The 27,345-nt window shown below is 37.0% G+C and overlaps 1 protein-coding gene across 11 annotated transcripts in view; it reads right to left on the bottom strand.

The window, feature by feature from the left end:
* cacna1ea (calcium channel, voltage-dependent, R type, alpha 1E subunit a) overlaps positions 1–25,804 on the bottom strand; it is a 160,053-nt gene extending 134,249 nt beyond the window's left edge. For all 11 annotated transcript variants that reach the window (XM_082188979.1, XM_082188981.1, XM_082188975.1 and 8 more), the window contains exons 1-2: positions 25,527–25,804; positions 1,956–2,457 (exon numbers count right to left, since the gene is read on the bottom strand). In XM_082188979.1, coding sequence (XP_082045105.1) covers positions 1,956–2,431 — 476 coding nt within the window. In that variant the 5' untranslated portion in view covers positions 2,432–2,457; positions 25,527–25,804. The remainder of the gene's footprint in view (positions 1–1,955; positions 2,458–25,526) is intronic.
* Positions 25,805–27,345: the final 1,541 nt, after the last annotated feature.

The raw sequence follows: 27,345 nt of genomic DNA, 5'->3' as shown, positions 1-27,345 counted from the left end.
TATGAGTGGGAAATGAAGATCATTGAGAATTCGAGCTTGGTCTTCAGTAAAATGTGCTGATTCAGATTTATATAAATCTTTATAAAACTAAACAAAAGCATTATTTATCTCTAGTCTAAAGGATTAGATGTTATTTCCCCATTCAACATTTGAATACTATTAATGGCTTTTTCTGTGTCCAATTTTTTTATCTGCCTTGCTAATAGTTTTCCTGCTTTTTCTCCATGTTCGTAGAAAGACTGTTTCAATCTTATTAAGCTGTTTTCAGCTTTTGTTATGGAGAGAGTATTATATTGAGCCCTAAATTTAAGAAGTTCATGATGTATTGTATTTGAAGTGTCTAAATAAGCCTTTCCCTCTGCAAGCATAATTTCTTTTTCCAATAAATCTAATTCCAATTTTATTTTATTCATTTTTGAGCTTGTAAAACAAATGATCTGACCTCGGATATATGCCTTGAATGCTTCCCACCTTATAGTAGCTGACGTTTCATTTTTATTCTCTTTGAAAAAATTATCTATCTGTTCTCCAATAAATTTGATAAAATCACGATCATGCAGCCATTTCGGTTGGAGGCGCCAGCGGCGAGTTTCTTTCATATCACTTATTGATTTGTAAAGACACTGGTCCATGATTCCGAAATGACAATAGAATCATACTTACAAATTGTTACTCTTGGAAAGAGGTCATTAGAAATTAAAAAATAATCAATACGAGAATGACCCTTCGTCACTGTAGGGCAGCATGAATATGTTCTTTTACTAGGGTTAACCTTCTCCATGGGTCACACAGATTAAGTTCTCTTATATAGTTCCATATCTTATTTATGACTGATATATTACTGTGACATACACTACAATTCAAAAGTTTGGGGTTGGTAAGAGTTTTTAAATGTTTTAAAAGAAGTTTCTTATGCTCACACAGGCTGCATTTCTTTGATTAAAAATACAGTAAAAACAATTATAACTATTTAAAATAAGTGTTTTCTATATTAATATATTTTAAAATGTAATTTATTCATGTGATGTTAAATCTGAATATTCAGCAGATATAGTTTCAGTCTTCAGTGTCACATGATCCTTCAGAAATCATTCTAATATGCTGATTCGGTGCTCAAGAAACATTTCTTATTATTATCAATGTGAACAACAGCTGCTTAATATTTTTGAGATAACTGTGATACACTACCATTTAAAAGTAAGGTTTAAAAAAAAGAGGGGTTAAATACATGTCGATATATCAGCCTGTATGATGCATCACTCTATTATAAGTGGAAACAAGGCTTTGTATCATAAGAGGCCCTTTCTTAGCATGTCATCACCTGAATTCAAACACTAGATATCAATGATGGCACAGAAGTAAACTGTTACTCCACAATGCCACAACACCAGTATGAGACTGGCAAATGTTGTCTATTTATGGTTATAGCTATCTTAAAGGATATTCTCCCAAAAATGAATAATCTTATACTCGTTTTTTATTAACCCTCATGTGGTTTCAAACCCATATGAGTTTCTTTCTTCCATGGAACACAAAAGGACAACTTGTTGGTGAATCAGACATGGCTATTTCTCTAATGAACACACTTTTAAGTGAATAACATCCTACATTTTGGTCTTTCATCACAAAAAACTATCGTATGACTTCAGAAGACTTGGAACATAGAGCACCACTCATTTGGACCACTTTTATTATAATTTTAGGGTGCTTTCTGAAGCTTAAATGAAGCATCTTCACTGAAATGGCAAAAACAGCGGAACCAGAACATTATTCAAAATTTATTATTTTTACCAGTTTGAATGACATGAGTGTGAGTAAAACATGGAATTTTCATTTCTGGGTGAAGTATTTCTTTAAGTAGTGTGACCAATAAGAGCCTATCAATAAAGAAACTTCTACGAAGTGTGCGAAGAGCTAATTAAATTGCATGCTGTGTGTATGCACGTGCCACTTACTCCCATTCCTTGCGCCGGGCCTGTGGGGTGCTCTGGATCTTGTGCGCCTGATGTGCTTTAATGATGTCCCGTTGTTCGATAAGTCCCCCCCTGCGCCTGTTAATGATATTCGGGCTGACGGGCATGTCGGGGTCCAGGCCCAACGCGGCCGCCCCCTCGCAGGACCCCCCCAGATCCAGGGAGGATGGTGCCAGACCCACCGGGTGGGCGTGGGGGACGTAAAGTGTATCGAAACTAGATGCATGGTACAGGAAACTGTCAGCCAGTCTCTGGGGCTCCAGGAGAGAACAGGAGAGGGAGCCGTCTTCCAGGTTTCCCCGGTGCTTGAGCCAGCTCTCCGGGTCCTTGGGCTGGAGGAGGAAACATCGCGGGGGTGTGCTCCCGCCACACATGCCCTGACCAAAAGACGGGACTGCCAGGGCATTACGGTCAGAGAGGGTCTGAGCGCTGACCGAACACGTGCCCAATTCCAACATCCTGAGGCCAGACTCTCAGCATCGTTCTGTTTAAAGAGAAAATAGAGAAGGGCGACAATTAATTAGGGGGCCTCATCATGCTTCCAAAAAACTGCAAGATGACTTAAAATGATTTAAAATAAGACAAAACAAGCTTCCGATTCGGGTTCCGATGGTCTTAAAAAACCTGGATATAAAAGGAAATTTTAAAAGCGAGACTTCTAGAAACTGTTTCATTTGGTAACATTAATACACAACATTAGTTAACATGAACTAACAATGAACAATTCTACAATTCTATTAGTCTTCAATTTCAACATTTACTAGTACATTTATAAAATGAATAACAAATTTCACAATCTGATTCAATTTAGATTCACAAGCTTGCCATTCGATTTACAAACTTGCGATTCAACATCAATTAATTGGGGTATCGATCAGGTGCAGTACTAAAAGGAAAAAAATCAACTAATGCTGTAAACTATACAGGGAGTCAATTGTACTAGAATACTAAAGATTGATTTATTTACAAACACTTAAATTATACACAAGAAAGTTTTTATAAAGTACAATACTAAATTTATAATTACATAATAATATTTCTACTCAAATTTGTGTTTTGAAAAATAAACATTTAAATGGTGGCTGTCAGAAAAACTTATTTATTTAATTTAATTTATTCAAACATAGGCTACATTACATTTTGAAGAACAGTAAAGAAAAAAAAGAAAAAGAAAAAGGAATATGTAATATAGTGCATTTAGCAAAATGTTCCTCTCTAGAGTAATTGTTTTGCTAACTATTGAGTTTATGGTCACTGAATGGCTTTTCTGTTACACCACATATTGTTCTAAAGTTGTTTTATTTACGTCTTTCCGAGGTTGAAAGTGATTGAGCAGTCAGGATATAACTGCACTTGAACTGAGGCGCTATATGAAATATTATTATTAAATGTTAATGTTCACTGTTAGCTCAGGTTAGTTAATTCATTAACTAATGTTGACAAATAAACTTTTTTTAGTGTTACATAAAATCTTAAAAGGTCATGGAAATATCTATAATGAATATAATTATTTTCTGTCTAACTGTACAATATTTTATTTTGTAGAAATTGCTATTTGTGAGCAAAAAATAACTTATCCCACAATCACGAATGACTAGAACAGTCATGTATTCATTAGTTATAAAAAAGTGTGAACCCTGAAAAACATTCAGTTCATGAAATTACAAGCTCTGGAATTACAGAATGTAATTATTTTAATTTTATTAATTTCAAATTATTTTAATATTGTCACTGAATTGGCCTACCAATGTGCAAAATGATTAACCTGACAGGGAAATGGATAATTTTGCAAATGCATGAGAGCAGAAATGTAATTTATCAGAATATAGACTTTTTTGGGTCATGACCCACCTGTTACCCAACCATTGATCTTCTGTTCATGCAAACAAATGAGGTCATCAACATGCAAAGACTTTAAAAACACATTTACTATTAACTATATCAATAACTAACAAAGCCTTGCTATGCCAGGAGCATCAAGGGAAAGAGTTGTAGCATCCGTAGCTTATTCACTGTCAAATGCGACACTAATTTAATGAGATATTCCCTCCAGTGTCATTCACAAGGAGCCCTAATTGTTGTAGAAAGAATGTTGCCACCAATGCTTGTTTAATGCGTTGCCTCTAAAACAATTTAGTGACAATGGCAGCCTTTAAAAATCATGACAATGTTCTAGTCACAATAACCTAATGAGGGAATCAGTTATGCAGCTTATAAACAAATTAAATTATAATAAAATCCCAGCTAAGGTCACAAATCATGCAAAAGAATGTTATTAAACAATTCATTCATGTCTGTGTCCTCTCCATATTAGCTTCTATATTAATCTGTCAAAACATATCTAGAGTTTATTTAACAATGCAAGAGTGCCACAATTCTCAGTCTTCCTACAGTAAATGCAATGACATGACATTACAAAACAATGTTTTTAACAACAACATGTGATTAAATTATTGTTTTTTAAAGCAAGATGTTAAAATATTATCTGAAAAAAGATTTAATTATATTATTATACCCACTATTAAAGTAATGATAATTGCATAAACCTGAAAATAAATAAATTCCGGGTTTATGTCTTCTCAATGATGATTCTGATCTCTGTATAAGTTCATTGCAAAAGAGAATGTTGTTTGCTGGGTTTACAGCTGCAAAGAAGACAATAATACAGAACTGGTTTACTCTGCACATGTGTGCAAAAACATATTGGATTCATAGCTTACATAAAATAGTGACTTGTGAATGTACAACAGCACGAATTAACAAGGCTAAACCTAGTACCATTGATGCATGGCAATCTTTTTCTTCCAACATATTGGACTATATAAAGGAATGACTATATATTTTTTTTCTCACTCTTTCATATTGTTAAATTATGGATAATATGTATGTTGCTCCCCGTTCCCTGTCTGTTTGTTTGAATGGATGTTATTTCTAAAGACAATAAAAAGTTGATCACAAAAAAAAGAAGAAATAAATAATACTTTCCACAATAAATATTAATCTAAAGCAGCGCCCTAAAACCCCCAGTAAGAAAGATAAAAAAAAACTGTATAGCCATTTTAAAAATGAAATTACAAATAAAAAATAAAAAAACTAATTAAAAAAGGGCATAGGGCCCTATCTTGCACCCAGCGCAATTGACTTTGTACACCGACGCATGTATCATTCCTATTTTGCACCCGCGCACAGCTGACTTTTCCCTCCACAGACGCACGTCGGTAAACTAGCAAATGCATTTGCGCTCCCGGGGGCGGTTCAGTGCAAAGAGGAGGCGTGTTCCGGCGCAAACGTATTTTGCAGGTTTAGAAAACAATTCCGCCACTGACCAGGAAAAACCTAGTCTAAAGTCAGTGGCGCGTTGCGCATGTTATTCATGTGCTATTTTAAGGGAGCATGCTTGGCCATAACCAATGTAGCGTGTGCACAACGCGCATAGGCTACACTTTGCTTATCTCATCTACACACAGACGCAGCAGTTCTCATTTTTAGAAAACCATACATTATTACAAGGAAAAATATTAACACATGAGGGAAATCATTGTTGTGTCCATGAAGATGTGAAAAAACAGGCATAAATCTAGCTTACAAAATTATTATACACCTGTTTAACTGAAGCTAATTTGGGTGTGTTTCTCCATCCCCAATGTCACTTCTCTGTGTTTTACGGCCCTGACGAGAACGTCAGTCTCTTCGGCTGTGAACCGCTCCTGGCGCGCGCCTGGCAAATCCGCCGTTATAATAGCAATCCGCCATGGAACAAGTGTGCCTGCTCTTAAAGGGAATGTGAGATGATGCTCTGATTGGTTTATTTCACGTTACGCCCAAACCACACCTATGAATAATGAACCTACTTCAGACCAACCTATTTTAGATTTGCGTCGGGCGCAAGAGTCATTTATCCCGCCGGTTTAATTGCAACAGCACCCAAGACCCGCCCACAAAGTTACTTGCGTTTCGCGCTTGATACTTGCGTTTCAGATCGTTAAAATAGGGCCCATAGTTGAACATTAACTTTGGCAGTCCTGCAAAGCAGATTTCGTGAAATCTTAAATATTTTGATTACAGATTACCTATTTTTCCATGAGGATTCTCTATTGTTGTTACTGTTGAAATAGTATTGGCCATTTATAGTTTAAAATAAAATACATTTTCAGTGCATCTGTTCTTCTTCATTGCACCTTGTTTGCAGTGTCCAGCTCTAATCATCTGGCCCCTTTAACATGGAGACACCATGAAGCCAGAGCTGACAGGGCATAAATTAGTAAGACTGGCCAAATAAAACAATGTGACTGAAAAATACAAACTGATCCTGCGCTCAGAGCTCTGAGATTCATCACGCAAATCTACGCAGAAGCGGTGTGGCATCTTATTAAACCCCAGCTGAAAATGGAGCAGCGGTTGACAGTTGCAGAAGGATGCAGGGGTGTTGGTGTTATATTTACCATGGTGGCCCACATCCAACATTATCTCAAACACTAATAAGGGTGAAATATAGTATGATGCTAGCCTTAGGCGAGTACAAAAAAAAGCCAAATCCTGTTTAAATGTGGATATTATTATCTCAGTGACATAGCTATGTACATTTTATTGCTCAGAGGTTGCTCTAGTTCAAAAGAAATTGTGTTGGAGTTTTCAGATCAACTCTGTCTAATGTTTCTCCCAAGATTTCTCAGAAGAAATATAAATAGAAAGAAATTAGACAATTGTTGATATACAGTATAGTAAGAATATACACTATCATTGAATCATTAAGATTTTTTAAATGTTTTTGAAAGAAGTCTATTATGCTCACCAAGGCTGCATTTATTTAATCAAAAATACAGTAAAAAAATTAAATGTAATCTAAATGTAACAAATGTAAAATAACTGTTTTCTATTTAAATATATTTTAAAATGCAATTTATTCCTGTGACGTAAAAGCTTTTATATTTTTCTTTTGAGGAAAAGGAGGAGAATGCATCACATTGTCTGAAAGTGTGATTATTCTTTATGCCAAGTTAACTTCTGTCTGTTTATAGCTTGTTTCTTATAAAAGCTGCTATTTTTGGTGGAAACCATGATACATTACTATAAAAAAAAGTTTAGGGCAAGTAAGATTGCCCTGGTGCTTAACAGGATAGCCAGTGGGGGTTGAGCAGGTGACCAGGGCGGTGCCGGCAGGAAGGGTAGCCTTCCAAGGTGGCACTGGTGATACAGCGAGTCAGGGAGGCGCCGGTAGCTCAGGGAACCGGGAAGGATTGGCCTCCGTGGCCTTGACACTAGGCTTGGCCAAAGATGGCTAGAGACGAATACCCTAACCCTCCCTCCGTCACCGGACTCCGCTTCAGGAGCTAGAGGACTGGTGAATTCCTCTCACTGGAACAAGCTCAGGAATTTTACAGACTGGAATGTGGATTCTGGATGTAGGGTTCTGAGAGGGGCAGATTTCTTCAGGGCTTTCCAGACGGAAATAACCACAGGATCTGCAACTTTCGCTCCCAGGTAGGCACTGTTCGATACCATCTTCCAGGCTAGAGGGAAGAGTGGACTCTGGCTTGGCGGCCATGACTGCTGGTGACTCTTGAGCTCGAGGAGTGAAGATGGCGAAGTACTTTGGAGGAGTTCGGTGGTGGTGGTGGCTCGATGGACAAAACCTCTGATGCCAGGATGGCTGGAGTGGACTATAGAGAGAGCTAATGAATGGAACTGGCATCTTCTTCAACCTTGCCAACAGTGAGGGAAAAGCCACTTAGCCACAGCACATAATCAATATAGCTCTCAAAGGAAGAAGTGGTAGCTGACGCCGGTTTCTGCTGATAAAGATGTCGTCTAATCCGATCCAAAACATGATCTTCATGGCACCATTATTCTAGCCTGGAAATCCAGACCTAAATCTAAAAGATTAATGGTCTGGTGTCGATCAATGCATTTGAAAATCTCACAGCACGCAATTGGATAACACTACGACCAATCACAACAATAAGCCCCATACGCTTAGCTACCAGCGGAGCTAACTGGTAGATTAGACTCTTACCGTATCCGGTCGGAAAAAACAGCAAAAACACCCTTCTTGCAAAGGAACGATTCGAGCGCCGTCTTCTGTTCCTGTTTTGGGAAAAAGCCAAGTCTAACTCGTTTATTGTAGCGGCCAAAGCCGTTTCAAACAACTGCTATTCATCCATAGGCATCTTGCAATGTTTACAGATGACTTCGACGTCACAGCGCTGTCATCATCTGTTTAGCTCGCTTCTGGCCCGCCTATATCAGATAACCCGATGTGATTGGTGCAGCTCAGATCGAGGGGCATTTTTAATGAGCTCCATTGCTCGACACCAGAGTAACTCGCTGAGCAAATTCAACTTGTGCTCTCGCGAGAACTCTGGTTTACCAGGGTACCATTATTCCATGGAACCAAGTTGGAAAGTTCAAGAATTTCTCTCAATTGGTCGATCATCTTGAAAAATCGAGATGAGCCGATTCACTGAATCTTTAGAGTTGAGGGAAAGGCTCATAGTGTGGCTTTTGTTGTCATTGTTGGGTCTGGTCTTCTTTCATGGAACAGAAGAATGCAGACACAGGTAACGTCTGAACAGAGTTTATTGAATAACACGCATGAAGTTTACAGGTGAGTCTCTAGATAGCAGATCGTTATGGTGAGACTGGCAAGTGAGTGACAGGTCTTATCCATTGCAGATTGAGATGAGAAGTGACCCGAGGACTGAAGTCAGGCAGTAACAGAAGACAAAGGACGGGACAGTTCGATGCACGGTAGGTGATCCGAAGGCAAGTAGTCAGGTGGAGGTTCAGTGTTGAACGACGAGACTAGACAACTGTGATGAGGAGCGTGACAGCTTATGTAGGGAGATAATGAGCCAGTGCATGGGTGATGAGTGATTATCTGTGGCAGGTGTGTTGATGGATGACTGAGTGCAGGTGGAGATCAGAAGGGATGCTTGGAAGTGTAGTTCTGGTGACTGGGCTGGTGATTTAGGATTGACACAATTAAATTTATCAAAAGAGATAATTATAAATGCTGTTCTTTTGAACTTTCTATTCATCAAAGATGAAAAATGTAGCACAGTTTCCACAAAAATATTAAAGGTGCGTTCACGCCATGTCATAATTACCTTCATAATTACAGCTTGTAAAATGGGAATTGTTTGAGAGCTCCTACTTGTACAATGTGACTGCTGTACCACTTGACCGTTGCAGATTCATTGTGGTGCTATAGAAACACATAATCCCAGTCTGAGGTCCTGAACAGCTCAGAATATAACGTCACGTGTGTCATGTCGAGACTATGGTAATTACAACATGGTGTGAATGCAGCAGAAGCAGCAATAATAGGAGAATAACAAGAAATATGCTATAAAACGGACAGAAGTTAACCTGGTTTGGAAAGAATCATTTTGGAATGCAATCTATTCTCCTCTTTTTCCTGAAAAGAAAAATATTAAAGGCAGAAGACTTAAGAAAAATGCTCCATTAGCTCTTAATTAATCTCATTGCTGTCAACCAAGATATTAAAGAGATTTTATTTGTGATTTAACAGAATCCTAAATGATCTAATCTAGGTCCAGATTGAGATTTCTCAAATTGAATCAATCAAAATTATTCACCATAAGCAACAAATAACATAAAAAAAAAAGAAAACGCCTTCAGTGTCACATCCCACTATTGTGAGAAGATATTTTTGTCACACTTCCATTCAGAAGCTACATTTCTGCCCAGTTGTGAGTCTCGCTGTAGCCTAACCCTTGGTGAGTTAATGACAGGCCACGTATTGACTCGGAAGTGCAGGGATTATTTGCAGCTGCATAATAACAAATAAGAGCTTCCAACGGCGAGGGAAAAGCATACACCTGCATGTGCCAAGTTTCAGCAAAAGCCATTAATTACTCTCTGATAAATGAAAAAGGAAGAAATGTTTGAGAAATAAAAATGCATTTGTTCACAAACAAAAACCAGGAAAGGTTCTCTGTGGCAAACTCTCAGTTAATTATGGATGTAATGAGTCCATTTCCTACAGTAAACCGTCCTAAATGATTGCAGTAAATGAACCCCTGAACTAAACACATCTGAACAATGGCACTGATATTGTTTTCAAACGGATGAGTCAATGACAATAATTGAAGTTTCAGACATCCTGGGTGTACTTTTTAAATAAGTTTATTTATAAAATGTGCTGTAGAACTACTGTGGTGTCAGATAACAACATGGTCTTTGATTTGAAAGAGACCGGGGCAAGTCATCACACTTTTTATTCCCAATGAATATTTCTCATGTAAGTTAACATCTCAGTAACTAAAATAATGTTCATTTAACACTTGTTGACATTTTGTGACAACATGCCCCAAATAATGTGGTATATTGTCAGATTATATGGGTAAGTTGTCACAACCTGCCATTAAACAGCCTATTTTAAAATTAAAACAATAATAAAGCAAAAATAAGAAGAAGAAGTGAAAATGTAAAAGGTCCAAATATGAAGTCATCATTCTGGCTAACAGATTTTGCAGTTACAGTAAATGCAAACATTTAAAACACATTTGACAACTTGCCCTGACATTCATGAAATGTAGGCTATACATCTTTATGCCTATGACTGGCCCTGGTGTCTCTAATAATATGGTGCTCCTAAATTATACCATGTTATTTACACAGTACTCCAAGCTGCTTCAAGAAGTACAATAGTTTTACCATGGTACATGTAAAAAATGGTATTATCATGATTGTATACATCCAAAAAGAACAGGTATCACTGTAGTACCATATACAAAAAGCCAAGGTAATACAAATGGTACACAGGAAATTCGCATTTAAAACACAAGTAAACATATTGCTATAGCGATATATATTTCTCTATTTTCCATGAGATTCCAACAGAAACAAAACAACCAAACAGTAAATCTCAAGAAATATGAGCACAGCAGAGCGTCTCCAGTATTTTATGGCAGTAAATGACGCAGATCCAATATTCCACTCAAATAGCTAACAAGCTGCACCTGGACCAGGAGGAACACAGTCGGTTGGGGTTATTCTTTTTATCAGTACTGTTTACCTTTCCTTCCTGCTGTCTATGTTTACCCGGCACCTTAAAAGTACTTTTATTTTAGTGAGTCATACTCCATAAGGAAATGTAACATGCTTTTTCTTTATTAACATTTTTGTCATATATATGCCGCATCTCTCAAAAACAGTCAATTATATCAGCAAAAGAGGAATGCAGGTGAACATCAGATGAATCTATCACAAGAAAGAATTACTCAAGTGAGATTGAAGGGAGAGAAAATAATGAGAAATGTCCTGTTTTTGAATTGGCCCGGGTGGGTTGGGAATGGGAACAAGATATTATCCAAACTGACTCAAGATCTTTCAAATAAAACGGACAAAAGAGAACCATTTTAGAGCCTTGAACACTTAAAACAGTGGACCGGATGTGTTAGCGAGGATGAGAGAGTGGAAGCATGCCCTTACGCTTTTCAGAGGAATTTGAACTCGAATCCCTCAGCGCTGTATAATTCAAGGTGAGGGTAAAAGAGCGACTAACCTTTGCAAACACCTGCTACCCTGAACAAATCCCTTTTAAGCATTAAAATCCCTTTTTGTCCTCCCCCTCTTTTCCTGCCCTCTTTCATCACCTGCGACACTTAGCAAGCCTGTCTGGTGGTATTATCAGTGCTCGAGTCAACAGAGATAGCCTGAAATATAGGAGATGAAATTGATTTCCCGTTATTGCTTTACCACAGGATGTGAAGAGAACATCAGCAGTGGACCATTTCTATCTCATTAATGAGAACTTCTGAACCTCCACAGCTCTTAGAATAATTTCCATCTCATGCAAAAGAACACAAATACAGCTAGAAAACAAGCTAAAATTCTACAAAGACCACAATCACACATTTAATATTTAATTAATCACTCTGCAGAGAGAATACTAATTAAAAAAAAAACATTAATATCAGGATATCAAAAAAGTACCTTGATATATACCATGGCAATTACCATGTTTACGTACCATGGTATTTACCAGGGTTGTGAGAATACCTTTTCAATTCCAATTCAGTTCCTGAATTTGAATTTAATTTGAATTGAGGTAGCATACATGACACAAAATATATATTTTTAATAAGAAATCCAAAGTTTCAACTAGTCTGTAATTGTAGTTGTACTAAACAATTGTTGTACTGTTATGTTGTTTTCATAAAACAGTGGGCGGAAAGTACTGGGGTGACCTATTGTACCATTGGAGGCCATTGGAGAGGATTTATGAAAAGGAGGAGAAGCGACGCTATTGACGCCGTAGGTTACATGACAATGACAACGTGGCGGATGTAGTACGTTCGAATTTCATTAATTCTACACACATTCATACTTTTTTCAAACCAAATACGTACTATACAGTATGAGATTTCAGACGCAGCACTTTTTCTTTACATGCATTTGTTATTGTTACATTGTTATTTTACAGAAAATACGTAAACGGAAAAAAAAGTCTGCTATCTTCTCTCTCATGCTTGTTAGCAAAAAGCCTAAGCTCTTTTCCCAGTACAGTGTTTTAAACCACAATTAAAGAGCTTTTCTCACACAACCACTGAGTGAGGAAAAAATGGTCAGTGTTAATGGTCTCAAGCACATTTCCGTCAGCTAAATAATGAGTCTGTCAAAATGTGTCAGCTGAGGTACTCTAGCACGGTGACGTTGTTTCCTCCGAACTGTTCAACTGTGTTCAATGGCATCATTTCACCATGCTATGAGTGGGCAATTCAGATTACCATAAAAAGACTATTTCAGTTTCATAAACAGCTTCACTGTTCGATCACTGAAGAAGCATGTTTTTAGACATTGCTGCATTATACCACACGATTACACTATGTATATACAATACCGTTATTTTCACACGACAAGGTGGTAAACATGTTACATTTATACAAGCCTGAGGTGGTAAGAGGGAATTATCATGATTCACCAGGACACAAATTGTGAGGTTAAGTGTTGGTGCAATTTCCACAAATGGCAGACGCTGAAAATATACACTAAAACAACTAGGCAATAGGCTATGCTTTGGATGACACAAGCTTTGGTTGCATTGTGTGTCAGCTATGAAACGGCTGTGAAAAGAGGAGGTTTTTATTCAAATTCTTTTCTGAATCATTGGACTGTGGATTGTTTTTGTCCTTTTTTGTCTGGTACTTTACAGTGTGTGAAGGATTAATCATAGCTTTATCAGCCATGATTGGCATCACCGACATCATCATCCTCATTATTATTATCGTCATAGAGAAAAGTGAGAAAGAGACCATCAATGTCAAAAGACACTTTAGAATAGAATTATATATAAGCTCTGTTCCAAACCCTAGTTAACTGCATCACTGTCTACTACAGACTACATATTCAAATGGCTAAATAGGATAGCCATGATTTCAGTTGGAAATGGGTGTCCTAACAATTAACTCTATTCAGATAAATTGTTTAAAAACCTGACTGACTGAATTAAATCAACTAAATCTCTTAAAGTTAGGTACTAGCCAGCAATAGAGCACTTTAGTGTATTTTCTCTAACATTACAGGCACCACATAACGCTACTTGCTCCACAAAACAGTTACAGGAGTAGACTTTAAATCTGTTATTGTATCACATCACACAGCAGTTACGTTCTCAAAGTGGACAATCCAATTGCAAGTCAGTAGGAAACTTAACACTGCATATAGCTTTGAATTAACTATGACTATAAATTGACAACATACAAGCATTTTTATTTTAACTGTCAACCTTAAAAAGCACTTCTCACCACAAAGGCTTTTAAGCAAATTGAAAAGTAAGTTGGCTCACGTTATTTATGTTTCACGCTTTAGAACTTCCATCAAGGGAACATAGAAGTGTGTGAATCAAAAATGCGAAGAAGGTGTGCACATGCACCCAAATTGGGCTCAGGTGCAGGACAACAAAATAACAATATGATTGGATAGCGCTATCAATAAAAAGTTGTTTGGGACAAGTTGTGCGGACATCAAACTTCTCTTTTCCAACATAGTGAGTGCTCCCTAGTTTTCACAGTGCATTGTAGGACTTTTTAGGGAGTGAACGTTTCAGTGCAATGGAAAGATTTTGCAATTGAGACAGCCCTTAAAATGGAGGACCTGATCAGTTTCCTGACCACTGAATGCTAATTGAGACGAACCCAAAGACTATCACACCCTCAGTTTCATGCCATCTCTCCTTAAATGTCGGTCTCACACACATCCACCATATTTGTAGATCTGTACAGAATACTTCTCCAAAGCGAGCAATATCAGCCGTTAGAGATCCACGGATCTTCCAAAATCTACCAAAAATCAATCCAAGGACTTTTTTTGGCATACTCTTTTCAACACACTATGCTTTCAGACACACTTATTCTAATCTCACATACTATTTTGGATGTGTAATATGCACATTGGGACACCCTGAAGATGACAACTGGCTAATCCAGGTGTGTTTAATTAGGGTTGAAGAAAAACTCTCTTTGACCTAACACAGTTTGGTTAATGGTTTTTAAAGATAAGGGGTGTCACTCAACCGGTCTATAATTTGATTGGACTGACAGCCTTTGAAGTCAACAATAGATATGGAAATATAGCCATTTCTGAGTTGTGACACATGCACCAGTGCCTCAGAATAACATAATGTCATTTTGCTTTGTAACATCCCTAGATTACAAGTGTGATGGTGATGACTAAGTAGTCAGCTCAGAAGGAATTGTTATGAATCCCAAATCTGAGCACATGCAAGCTTAACTCCTCTGCAGTTCTGTTCTTGTGTAAAACTATATTCCATAAGAGGAATAGAGAGAGACTAAACAGCCTTGTATGGAGAGGATTTTTTTTTTTTGTCTCCTCTGCTACATTCACAATGAACATGACTCATTGCTGGCGGACTGAAACGGTATGAAGTGCTGTCTGTTTGACAAGCAGACCAGTAGAAACGAGTCTAACCTAAAGTCTGGCCGGTGCTCACGTCAGCCGGGGCAACGACCCATCTGCGGTAACTCATCTCTACGTTCACCTGGGCCACAGCACCTGTCAGTCCCTAAACAATGGAGCTTGGGGGAAAGAGACAGCAGTGAGCATGTGTCTAATTACTGTAGTATGGTGACTGAAGCGTGTCTGTGCGTGTCTCGCTGAGCTGCAATAGATGATGAAGAGAACACGGCTCATCCCGTGCTGTTTAGAGGAGGAGGTTTATTTACCAGAGAAAGAATATATTTGTGCGCAGAGGAAAGTAAACAAGAAATGATAATGAAAGGGAGATAAAACACACGGAAGGAAAGACACAGAGCTCAGGGTTAAGAAGAAAAAAAACTGATTAAAAGAAAATGGTGTCTTCCACAGGCACAGGGAAGGAAACATGTGGGTTATAATTGGCACTTACAGGAATTTGCTGCAAGTTGCTGTAATTTCACAATGTAATCTTATTTGAGTGCCTTTTTTTTAACAAACATCATCCTCCCATGTTTATTTAATGAAGTACTCTACTAAATTAAAATATGGTAATTAATTCATTTATTGATGTATGCTGAAATAAACTTCCATATAAACCATTGTTTGAAAAAAAGCTAAAAATGTAATAATAATAAAGCACACATGGTCTACAAAGAGTGGTGGGACAGGGACTTGCATTCAAATCTCACTCAGTCCTTCACATTTTTATTGCATTATAAGCAAATTAATTTCAAGTTCACATGACACGACTAGAACAAATCCAAACAAAAATCCATTTAAAAGGCTTAATTTAACTGTGTGTAAAAAAACAACCCTGAATTTAATTAATTTCATTGAACATTTTTATTTTTTGAGTGCATGCTCACAAGGAGAAAACAGCACAATTCTTTGAATGCCCACCGATATTGTATGGCACTGAGGAGCCACTGGAACGAAGGCCACTGTGTTGGAAGATAAGAATAGCCACTGAAACCTTCACAGCGTGTTACAGCTGCCGTTTTACTGAGCAGTGGTGGAGACTGGACAAGTGTAGAATCTCGTTATAAGGTTCAATGCCTGCGCATTTAGCACCTATTAAAATAAACAGACACATTCTTGAGACAGGGATCCATTTTCACTCCACTGAAACCGCTGACCCTTGAGATTAATCTCAAAAGAATCACATACTACACGATATCAGCACGATTTTGGCACGATCCGTTTGACGTGGGGTGTCGTGGTGATTTGTAACCGACAATGGCCGTCGGGATGCAAGAATCAATCATTTCATCTGGTATAGTTTGTCATACAGTGGACGACAACCAACGCCGTGTCTGCGATGCTTCACGATGTCAAGTGAAGTCAACACCATTGCTGAGAATTTTCTCCTTAAAACTGCAGTGAACCAAAGACAGTCTCAAAAACGCGGTTTGAAATCACTGGTGTTTCTGACGTCACAAACTAACTTGTAACTAATCACGTCAACGTGCGGGCGGACAGATGTATATTGTGATGTTACGATGAACTAAATGCCTTTCTCCACTGACGTTCTGAGTTCTGACTTTAGCAACACATTATTAGCTGTTTGATAACGTAGTCAAGCCAAAGGCTAATCATATTAATCAACGTCATGTGTCCGACTTTCTGACAAAATTGATCAATACCCACAACTATAGAAAAAAATTCACTGCCAGAGACGAAAAATGTTTTAAAATGATAAACCGGTTGATTTTAAATCTCAAACTGTCTAGATGTACTTGGTAAAGCTGTATCCTTTCCTGGAAAGCTACATGACAGACAAATTCAGTGTTAGTCACTAAGGTTTCAGTGCCCCTCAACACAGGACTTAAAAGCTTTCAGCCAGATGTAGCCTGACCTCCTGCAGTTATACACTTTACTTCTTTCGAGGTTACAAAGAAAATGAAATACATCACTTAAAAAATGAATGTTTATGGAGTCCTGAAGGAGCCAAAAAAGTATCCACACAAATATAAAGGATGTGTTTGCCAAGCAGACTTATGCTGTTCAGCAACTACGACTGAATAATGAAAAACTGAACCAGTAAAAAAAATATTTGAAAGTGCAGTATGTTATATTGACAGCTAGTGGTTGAAATACTTCAGTCCAAATTCAAAATATTGGAGAGAGTTGTTCCCCTGCCCCATCCTCCTCAGACTTGACGCTTACGCGGGTTGCAAGATTAAAGACACACAACAAGAACGAGCCGAACTGACAATGGAAAGTGACAAACCAGTTAATCAACTAATGTATACGTTTGTAGTGTTTTTTATTGCCGAGGATTTGTAGCTTCCATTAGCTTCCATGGCTGCAAATTAGTCAACTGGTAACCTGGGGTGTCGAAATACTATTGGGTAAATTGGCAGTCGGCGGGATCACACAGACCAAAACAAAAACAGACATTCCTAGACGGAATACACGTTTCAAATAACTGGCGGTGGCATTGTTTTTCAGAGAAACAAGTATTTGAACTTGGCACGTTTTCTAAATCTCTGCAAACACATTATGCTATTATTGTGCTTTAGTACAGTAAAAAAAATAAAAAAAAATACATACAGCACCTTTAAATATTTTTAGCATTGAGTTATATCATGATATTTTGAATAATTTTAATGAGAACTTAAATCAGCTAAAAACAAATGACAGAGGAAGCTTTTCATTATGTTCAATACTATAACAACGATACATCATAATAACCAATTAAAATAAAGACAGCAATGATTCAACTGGCAAGCAAATGGGGACTTAAAGGGATAGTTCACCCAAAAATGAAAATTACCCCATGATTTACTCCCCCTCAAGCCATCCTAGGTGTATGACATTCTTCTTTCAGAAGAATACAATTGGAGTTACATTAAAACATGATCTGGCTCGTCCATGCTTTATAATGGCATTGAATGGCCGTTTCTGTTTTGAAGTCCATAAAAGTGCATCCATCCATGATAAAAGTGCTCCACACAGCTCTGGGGGGTTAATAAAAGCCTTCTGAAGCGAAACAATGCATTGGTGTAAGAAAAATATCCATATTTAAATCCAAGAGTAGGCTAACACTTGACCTGACGCATAACGCATTGACGAACACGGAAGCGCAGAGGATAGAGCAAAACAAAACACCAGTCACGAATTAGAAGTTTAGAACAAGAACTTTCAAAGAGAAATGTTGGAGGAGCTTGAGTTTGTTGCCCAGCCCTGTTTGTTTGAACCGCGGGGGGCATCAAAGCTTACGCTACTCCTACATCATACATCGTCAAGTGTCTTTTGGCGTAAGTCGACTTGCGTAGGCCGTCTGCCGGAAGCTAGTTATTTTAGTCGATTAAATTATAAATATGAATATTTTTCTTTCACGAACTTTCACTATTTTTCATCGCTTCACTTCAGAAGGCTTTTATTAACCCCCCAGAGCCGCCGTGTGGAGCACTTTTCTCATGGATGGATGCACTTTTATGGACTTCAAAACAGAAATGGCCATTCACTGCCATTATAAAGCTTGACAGAGCCAGGACATTTTTTAATATAACTCTGATTATATTCGCCTGAAAGAAGAATGTCATATACACCTAGGATGGCTTGAGGGTGAGTAAATCAAGGGGTAATTTTCATTTTTGGGAGAACTATCCCTTTTAGTCATGCTTCTCAAAATTTTCTCCTCTACATTTTCGAAAAAGGTCTCAATAGTTTAACAAATTGTGCTTATATTTGTCAAGATACCAAAGTCTGCCATCAAGAGTGAGACATTTTATTATAACCTCAACTTTTTCATCAAATTCTTCCAGGACCAAATTATCTGACCTTTGCTATCCATATTAATTGGACAGCTCTGTACTCCCACTATGTCAACCATGTCTCACTTGTGTCTATTTTGATTTCCTAAAAAGCTTTAGGAGAATCATCTGAGACAAAATATATCCTTGTCTTCCTGAGCTATGAAAGAGTAACAACATCTTTGTTTCTCTGTATCAGCTGAGCATAATAGCAGCTATAGTAGCCCTGCATGAGCACAGGGTGACAGTTATCTAGTTTACACATCCGTGGGATAACATTGTAATCACACTTACTACATATACAAGTCATATTGTTCACATTTTCATACTTAAGCTAGATAAAGACAATCCTAAATAGAGACGGGGGGAAAAAACATAAATATAAGCAAATTGTCTGTGTTAAAGAATGCTGCCCATCCCCTGCTGTTAGTCTACTACATCAACCAGGGAAAATTACACTCATTTGCACTTTATGCTTTTTAATTATCACCACTGTTAACAGAATGGGCCCAGGTTGCCTTGAACAACAAGCATCAATTTTGCTGTGAACACAAAGCAAGACTAAACACATAACGATCTACCCTTACTCCCTTTCAAAAAGCATGACGAAACAGCTGAGAGCAGTTGCGAAATATGGCGAGGGCATAACTGCCCTTGGAAATAGTTTCTTAGGGAGAACGAGGTCATGGGTATTTATTAGCATGGTCCCAGGTTCAAAGACAAGGGCCTGAAAGCAGAGATTTACTTATGCACTGACAGTCAGAACCAATATTCATACAGCTGCCGCTTGTAAGAGCTTAAAAAAACACACACGCTACAGCACTTAGTATGAACAAGCCAGACGTATCATGTCATCCTTCAATGGTTCCGGTTCACAGTAAATGCTGCTTCTCACGAACTCCATCTCTGTATGTGCTGTGAGTTTAATGTGCATTTTTGGAATGCAATGTGCACTTGGTTCACTTTATTATTTTTTTGCATAATTTCCAACATTTCTGTGGGCAAAAGTTTACAGAACTACACCAGTATTCCACCAAAATAAAAGTTCAAGGCTTTGAACATTTCAAAATGAAGAATATAAGATAGAGGCTACAATATTAAAGGGCTAGTTCACCCAAAAATGAAAATTCTGTCATTAATTACTCCCCCTCATGTCATTCCAAACCCGTAAGACTTTCGTTCATCTTCGGAACACAAATTAAGATATTTTTTATGAAATCTGAGAGCTTTATGTCCCTCCATTGACAGTCTAGCAACTACTACTTTCAAGGCCTAGAAAGGTAGTAAAGACATCATAAAAGTAATCCTTGTGACTCCAGTTTTTTAACCTCAATTTTATGAAGTGACGCGAGTGCTTTGTCTGCTAAAAAACAAACATAATTTTCCACTTTATTTACAAAATATTAATATCCAATGCGTCAATCAAATATTTTTTTTGTTTTACAGAGCAATAGTAATTTACAACAGTATTATATTTATGTCTTCATTTTTATAATTAGCTAAAAATAAATACATTTTAATAATAAAGACCCTGAAAGAAGTCTTAGTTGATGTCAACAGCAGCAATATGCAACATTTTCATATGAGATGAAATGTCATATCACTGTTAATATCTTCATATATGAAAAAATAATTGCAATATAATGTTTTGCAAAGTTGCGCAAACCTACCATATTAATTTTAAAATAAAAACAACAAAATAAAAACATTTACTGAAAATTATTACCTGCATGTCATTTGACCATTAACCAACATCAGAAAACCGTGAATATGCACATTTTTTGTTACATTATTGAAGTATTAACTTATAATATCAGGGGGTACTTCAAGTAAATATTTTACATCTAAGGAGTTGAGCTGTCAAAAAAGTTTGGAAACCCTATGCATCCACTAAATATTTTACATCTAAGGAGTTGAGCTGTCAAAAAAGTTTGGAAACCCTATGCATCCACTAGATCCTCCAGTCACATGAATGGTTTTTCAGAGCTGTGTGCTTCAGTTGACTAGCACAGGTTAGTAGCTTCTAACAGGCTATGTGACTATGAGGAATGATTACCTCAAAATGTACATCCATATGCAAGTTTGAGGAACTTTATTTAAATGAAATAGTCTACATACACCTCTTTCACTATTGTCAGGTGCCAGTGATTAATCCATAGGTTGCCGACTCCTGCACTAGATGGATGTCTTTGATCGTTGCAATGCGTCTGCTTGTTTTCTCCACATCTTTTGCCATGAGTTGTGGGTTATGTTAAAAATTGTACAACTTGAAAAAATGCACCTCAAGACTCTTGCAGAGGCTTTTTGGACACAAGAACACATCCTATGTGAACAGCCCCTGATAAATAAACATGTTGTTGCTAATGCTATTTTCTAAATCAAAAATAGGTCTATCGTGCACATAAGTCAATTTATCTTATTTATCTCTGAGAGTCGCTATCAAAGGATCGCCACGCTCAAGGTGGCAAGAGGTATCACATTCAGTGAATTGATAAGGGACTCTGTTACTGGGGTGTAATAAAGCCAGTATATGATAGTCATTTAGAAACATGGAAAAACAGAACTCGTTTACAAGGCATGTTTGAATTCCAGAGAGCCCTGACAAGTCACCTAAATGGCCTGTGTCACCGTGACGGCTTCGCCCATTTCGAAAATGAGACTCTATACGTCACGCTGAGTTCTTGAATGCTGGTGCTGAAGACCTGAGGTGCATTCGAATTAAACAGCTCAAGACATATGTAACTTCCTCAGTGGACAGAGATGAGACTTTCACAACAGAACAGACGGAGAGAACGAGCTCAAAACTAATCAGGGTCTAATTATGCTGAAAATATGCTTTAATCGATGACTTGGCAGACTCTGAATTACAGCCTCTCTCATACATTAGTGCACCTTTAATCTTCTCTGCTAGTCATTTTTTTTTAAAGAAAAAAGCTTTACTCAGAAATTTCTAGTGCAGTCACCACCTTACAATAAAGCCGTGTGAATGTGAAAAGAGAGCTGCTACTGAACTCTCTCCAAATGTTGTAATGTGGACTGAGTGATGGGCACTGTACAGTGTTCACTTACAGCCTAATTTTGTCCTCTAAGTCAAATATATTCCTGCTCATCTTTTGTCACATATAAGTATCTTCTCTAGAGCACCAACAGCAAAATACCTTTGAAAGACATCTCATTTTAATTAGGTTTTTTGCCTGATTTTCGTCTTCATAAACAACAGATGCCCCTGTGGGATATTAATTAATTCTATCAACGTGTCTTAACAACATTTCTGAGGTCACACGAAAGTTGTTGTCAACAAGGTCATGCCTTCACAGTCACATGAAGAACAGACAAAAGTCAAATTCTGAGGGATCAAATGATGCTCGATCCATGAAAGCTAAAAATCCTTAATTAAAACTTAAGTGGAACACAACAATGAACTTGAATTTCAACCCTCGTCTCCATGACAACAAACAAAGACTCCGCCACATACACGTATAAGAGAGCAATTCACATTGCTTCCATACTCTGTGCACTTGGGAATCAGGATCAAAGCACAACTGTGGTGTCTACACATGTGCACAGAAAATTGGATAAATGGCATGGGACAATAAACATTCTGAAGCCTTTTGCATGTCTGGTGCAAGCCTCTTTAACTCGGCACATCAGAACGACAAGTTCCAGGCACATTGAGATCTGGTGACTTCACAAGCAGCTTTCATGGAAATCAAAGTGGAAAAGAGACATACCCAGACACCGAATCACTCTGATGCTGAAACTGCTGGCACCCTGAGCTGTCTTAGTAGATAGCCTAACGGTTTTATTTAGTGTTAGGCCTGTCACGGTTACTGATTAATCATCTGGTTGTGGTTTTTCGATTTAATCACAATTATTTAAGATAACCGCAATTATTGTGCAGTTTAAATTTATTTCACATTTTGCCAAAGAACATAAAAAACACTGTTGTGAAGTACACAAAGATAATCAAAGGTGTTCCTTTCACAAAGGTGTTCTGACTGCATTATATTATGTTAGGATACTGGCAGAAAACTTTATTATATTATATTATAATATTTTTTCACAGCATTAAAGTATATGGGCCTATTTTATTATAATATCCTATACAATTCCAAACTGTAAGTGATAGGAACGTTAATCACAATTATTTGTATGACAATTAATCGTCAGCACAAAATCTATGATCGTGTATGAAAATGTATGATCGATTTAGTAAAACTAAAATCTAAAACAAATATCATAAATAACTATGATAGCCACCATTTAAATGTTTAGGCTATATTTCAAAAACAAATTATATTAAAAAAAACATCCTTTTGTGCAATGTAAATCTTTGCAAACAAACCAGTTGCTCATTAATTTCATTTTTAAACCACAGGGTTTCTAGTTTACAGCATTGGGTGAAAAGGGGGGGGGGGGGGGGGGGGGGGGGGGTTTCTCAAGAAAAATCGGCATGTAGCCTATTGTATTCCAAATTGCAAACTGAATTCAATTAGCAACTGAAATAAAATTGAAAGCTTATGAATTGAGATCAAATTAAATCGTGAAATTTGTGTCAATACAGCGCTAGTGAAAATCATTATATCGTGATTCGTGTTACCAAGGACACTTTTTTGCTGGTCTGTAAAGACTAAAAAGTAAAAACCCACTGGTCTACAGTTCCTATTATTGTCCAAATAAAAAAGTGAATTGAATTGCTATTAAGATGCATTGCAATGAAGATTGCATCATTTTTCCAGTAACTGTTTAAGTAATAAATAATGCAGTGATAACTGAATGGGGAAAGCCATTTGTCAGTACAATTAATGAGTGATGTGGCAGTTCTGTAGTTTTCCAAACAGCACTACATAATGCACATAGACATTGACAGCACCATCTGGGGTGCAGACTCTAAAAATGGGGATGTCTGTTATCTACTTTGCAACAGAGAACCTGTATTGACTAACACCTTGTTCCCTGACCAAGAATCAATGTGCATTGAGAGGACCTTGCTCATGCTATCTAGAAATGAACATAGACTGAACCATGGTCAGAGACAGGTGCGGCTCTTATTCTTTTAATCTCCATTTATTTGGTTTACAAATATTCCCTTAGAATTTGTATTTTTGTATAATGAATAGTTTCTTACTAATGCAACTACTTACATTATCTTTATTCAATATTGTGTGTAACTAAAAGTAATTTTATACAACGTGAAGCGATAAAGTTAGATGGCCTCAATCCTTGATATGATGCATTAACGTTACTGGTATTTACTGAAATTGATATACAAAGCGTTTCCCGGCAGAATGTTCATTTTTAGCGGCATTTAAAGCGCAAAACGCTGTCAACATGGAGCAACACATTAGCGGAAGTCACATTCACAATACCGTTAGTCAGGTAGGGTACTAGGGTAATGAGCAGGCTAGCCTACTGGGGGTTGGGGTTGGGGTTGGGGAGGGGTAGCGAGCCAACAGTAAAGCGAATGGTGACATGGAACGATATAAACATTTAGTTAATATTGTATCCATATATACGAATTAATTTACTCAACTGCTCTATCAGACGCCATTTTTATTTAACCGTCGAACCGGATATCGTCAACTACAAATTCTGTCTTTAAAATTGTCAGTAGAGGATGTTTCGTTTAATATTCCATTCGAACATGATTTGATTTCTTCCTACCTTTGTAAACTGCATTTTCAACGTTCGGGTACAGTCAGCGTTGTCTGAACTACAACATTCCTACGCTACTGCGTGTGAAATATAAAACGCGACTTGTGTAGTCTGATTAGAACGAATGACTCGTCTGAGTCGGTTCTTTTTGGTGAATCAAAAACATACAACGCTACTAGTCCGACTCTCGAACAAATTACTCTAGTGAGCGTTTTTTTTTTTGGGTGACTCGAATCGCGTGAATCCCATTCAAGGACGAATGACCTTTGACTCGAGACGGTTAATTAAGATCAATTTCTTACTGAACCATAAGCAATTGCTTTCGTAATGTCCGATTCGAATCGAGTTATTATTAACAGTGGTATTTTGTAGCTAGGCATTTAAATGGACATTTAAATCAGTGTGGTGTTTTCTTACTGGTTGGTTGTGTGTAGTTAAATATAGGTAACGTTAGACCAACACGATTTTTTGTAGGCCTATCGTTTCATAAAAAAAAATAGGCTATGAATTAACTAATGTTAGGCTATAACACATTTTTGTCTGTTTAGTGTTGTTATTCAATAGGCTATATAGCTATAGGGCCAAATGCCGCCTTTAAAAAGTCAGTGAAAAGTCATTTAAAAAGTCAAACTTTCTGTATTTACTAAATAAAAGCATCTGATGTGTTATCTTTTCTGTTTAAATCTGTAACTCACAAATGATCAGTTCAACTCATCAAAGGCTTCAAGAGCAGTAATGCAACAAGAATTTTTCTTCTTTTTAAAATATTTTATAGCCTACTCAAAAGTAGCCTGGACAGCTAAAAGATTTGTTAAAGAGGAATTGGAATCGGAACTACGCAGGTTCATTAAATAGCCTATACTTAGACTGACGTCTCTGCAAACAAGAATATCATTTTCTTGACATCTTGATTTGATTAATGATTCAACAAGGCACATCACGTAGATCCACTAAGATGAACAAAAATGACAAACAAATAAATAAATGAATCAAAAATAATTGTATCAAAACACTTACAAGAAGTTAACGACAATCTAATGTAAATTAGCCTACACATCCAGCAAAACATCTGTAAGAACTGCAATTATAAATCTCGAGTGGGTGGCAATGTTAAACACATCAAGCTAATACCTAGGCTATGTATAATGATAATGAGCGATAATAAAAAACATAAGCTTACCAGCATCAGATAAACGGAGCGCAGCTACAAGTGCTCTGAGTCTGGGCTCCATCACCGCAATAGCGTAACGCAGAGTTTCCTCACTGTTCCTCACATTCACCTGCGACTGAGTGGCGTTTTTCCATTTCTGCCGTGCCCGTATTCTGAAAATATGTTTCTGTTAAGCGAGTAAGTACATCTGTCTTTCTCTCGCGCGCATTCTCTGATACAGCAGTAAAATGGTTAATGTACTGAAGAGATTGCGGGTGCTGAACACAAATACCCAGTTTCAAACAGAGTACGACAGGTTAGATCACCAGAGGGGGGCGAGAGTAACTGTCTCGGTAATTAGAAAACATCAATTATTAAATATTTCACATTATGGTTTTAACACAATGATACAATGGTCAGCAGCTCGGTTTACATGCTATTATTAAGAGGACTGTCTAATCTGGAAATATTAGTTTTTTGGGTAAGTGAAATCCCATGCATGCATTATTACACTTTGTGCATGGTTTGTTTAATGGTTTTTATTAGAGAAAGAAATTTCAAACCAATTGTTATGTTACTGTAGACTATCAATCTGGTTGAGTTGTTACTCTGGTTCTTCAATATGGAAATTCAGTTGATGAGCTTGAATGAGCTTTATTAATATATATTGAACAATATTTTCCATTTTGTTCTTGATTTTGTCGATATTTCCAATATATCTGTTCTAAATTTCTGTTTTTTATGTAAATTCAACGTCTCAAAAGAGAGCAAAAGATGTAGGCTATTATGTATCTGTAATTTAAATAGTTTTTATTTAATATGTTTCCTGTTGCTCAACACTTTTGCTTGATATTTACCTCTGCTTTATGCCATTTAAGTGTTTAATTATAAGGGCTTACCTGGTTGATGTGTGACCCACCTTGGGTGAAATACAGTATATGCTAAAAATTGCTTCTTCCATAGTTTTTAATTCTTTCTTGCATTGTTTGAGGCAGAAGCTGAACATATAAAATGTTTCTGTCTGGTCCTCATTATGTTTTGGATGAGTGGTGTGTTACATGGATTATTTAATGGGTTTTATTGGAGAAAGAAATGAAAAATCAATTGTTGTGGTTAAGCTTGCTGTCTATCCTTTGATTTCAAGGATGCACTTCACCCTGCTCTGGGCAATCCTGAAGCTAAAGAAAAAAAGACGCTCATTCTTTCGAAAATCCTTCTGTTTGCTCCATGCAGGCAAGATCACAACTGTGCTCCTCACTGACATAACAAATACTGACAAGTGGAGTGACAGCAGTTCCTGTTGTAACTAGTGTAGACTATACATCCCATAATACACTATCAATAATAATATGCCTAATAACAACAACAATACAATTATTATTATTATTATTCATATTTCTATTAACTTTTTAATATTTGTATAATAACATCAACAAATGTTACAAATTTATATAAAAAGTATTAGTAACATATTTGTATTTACTTTTTATTATTTCTTATAATAACCTCAACAATAAAAATATTGTATATTTTTATCATCATTTATTACTATTATTATACTTATGAAAACGATTTCTTTAATATTTATGTGACTGTTGACATATCTTTGAAACCGAAAATTTAAGGACAGCTGCAATAATAATAATTATAACGACAACAATGATGATAATAAAAACACGTCAGAGCCAGTGTTGACCTTGTTGAACTCATAACTGGTGAAATATGTAATGCCATATCTGAAGGATCAAAGTAAAATTATTTTTGTTGTAATTCCATTAGTTAAACACTAGATGTCAAACACGGCCACGAAATAAACACACGTTCTTTACGGAAGTATCGCGAGTTTCTC

The sequence above is a fragment of the Leuciscus leuciscus genome (genome assembly GCF_965113295.1).
Source record: "Leuciscus leuciscus genome assembly, chromosome: 13".
NCBI lineage: Eukaryota > Metazoa > Chordata > Actinopteri > Cypriniformes > Leuciscidae > Leuciscus > Leuciscus leuciscus.
Note: the sequence above shows the minus strand (reverse complement) of the source record. Positions and strands in the feature narration are given on the sequence as shown.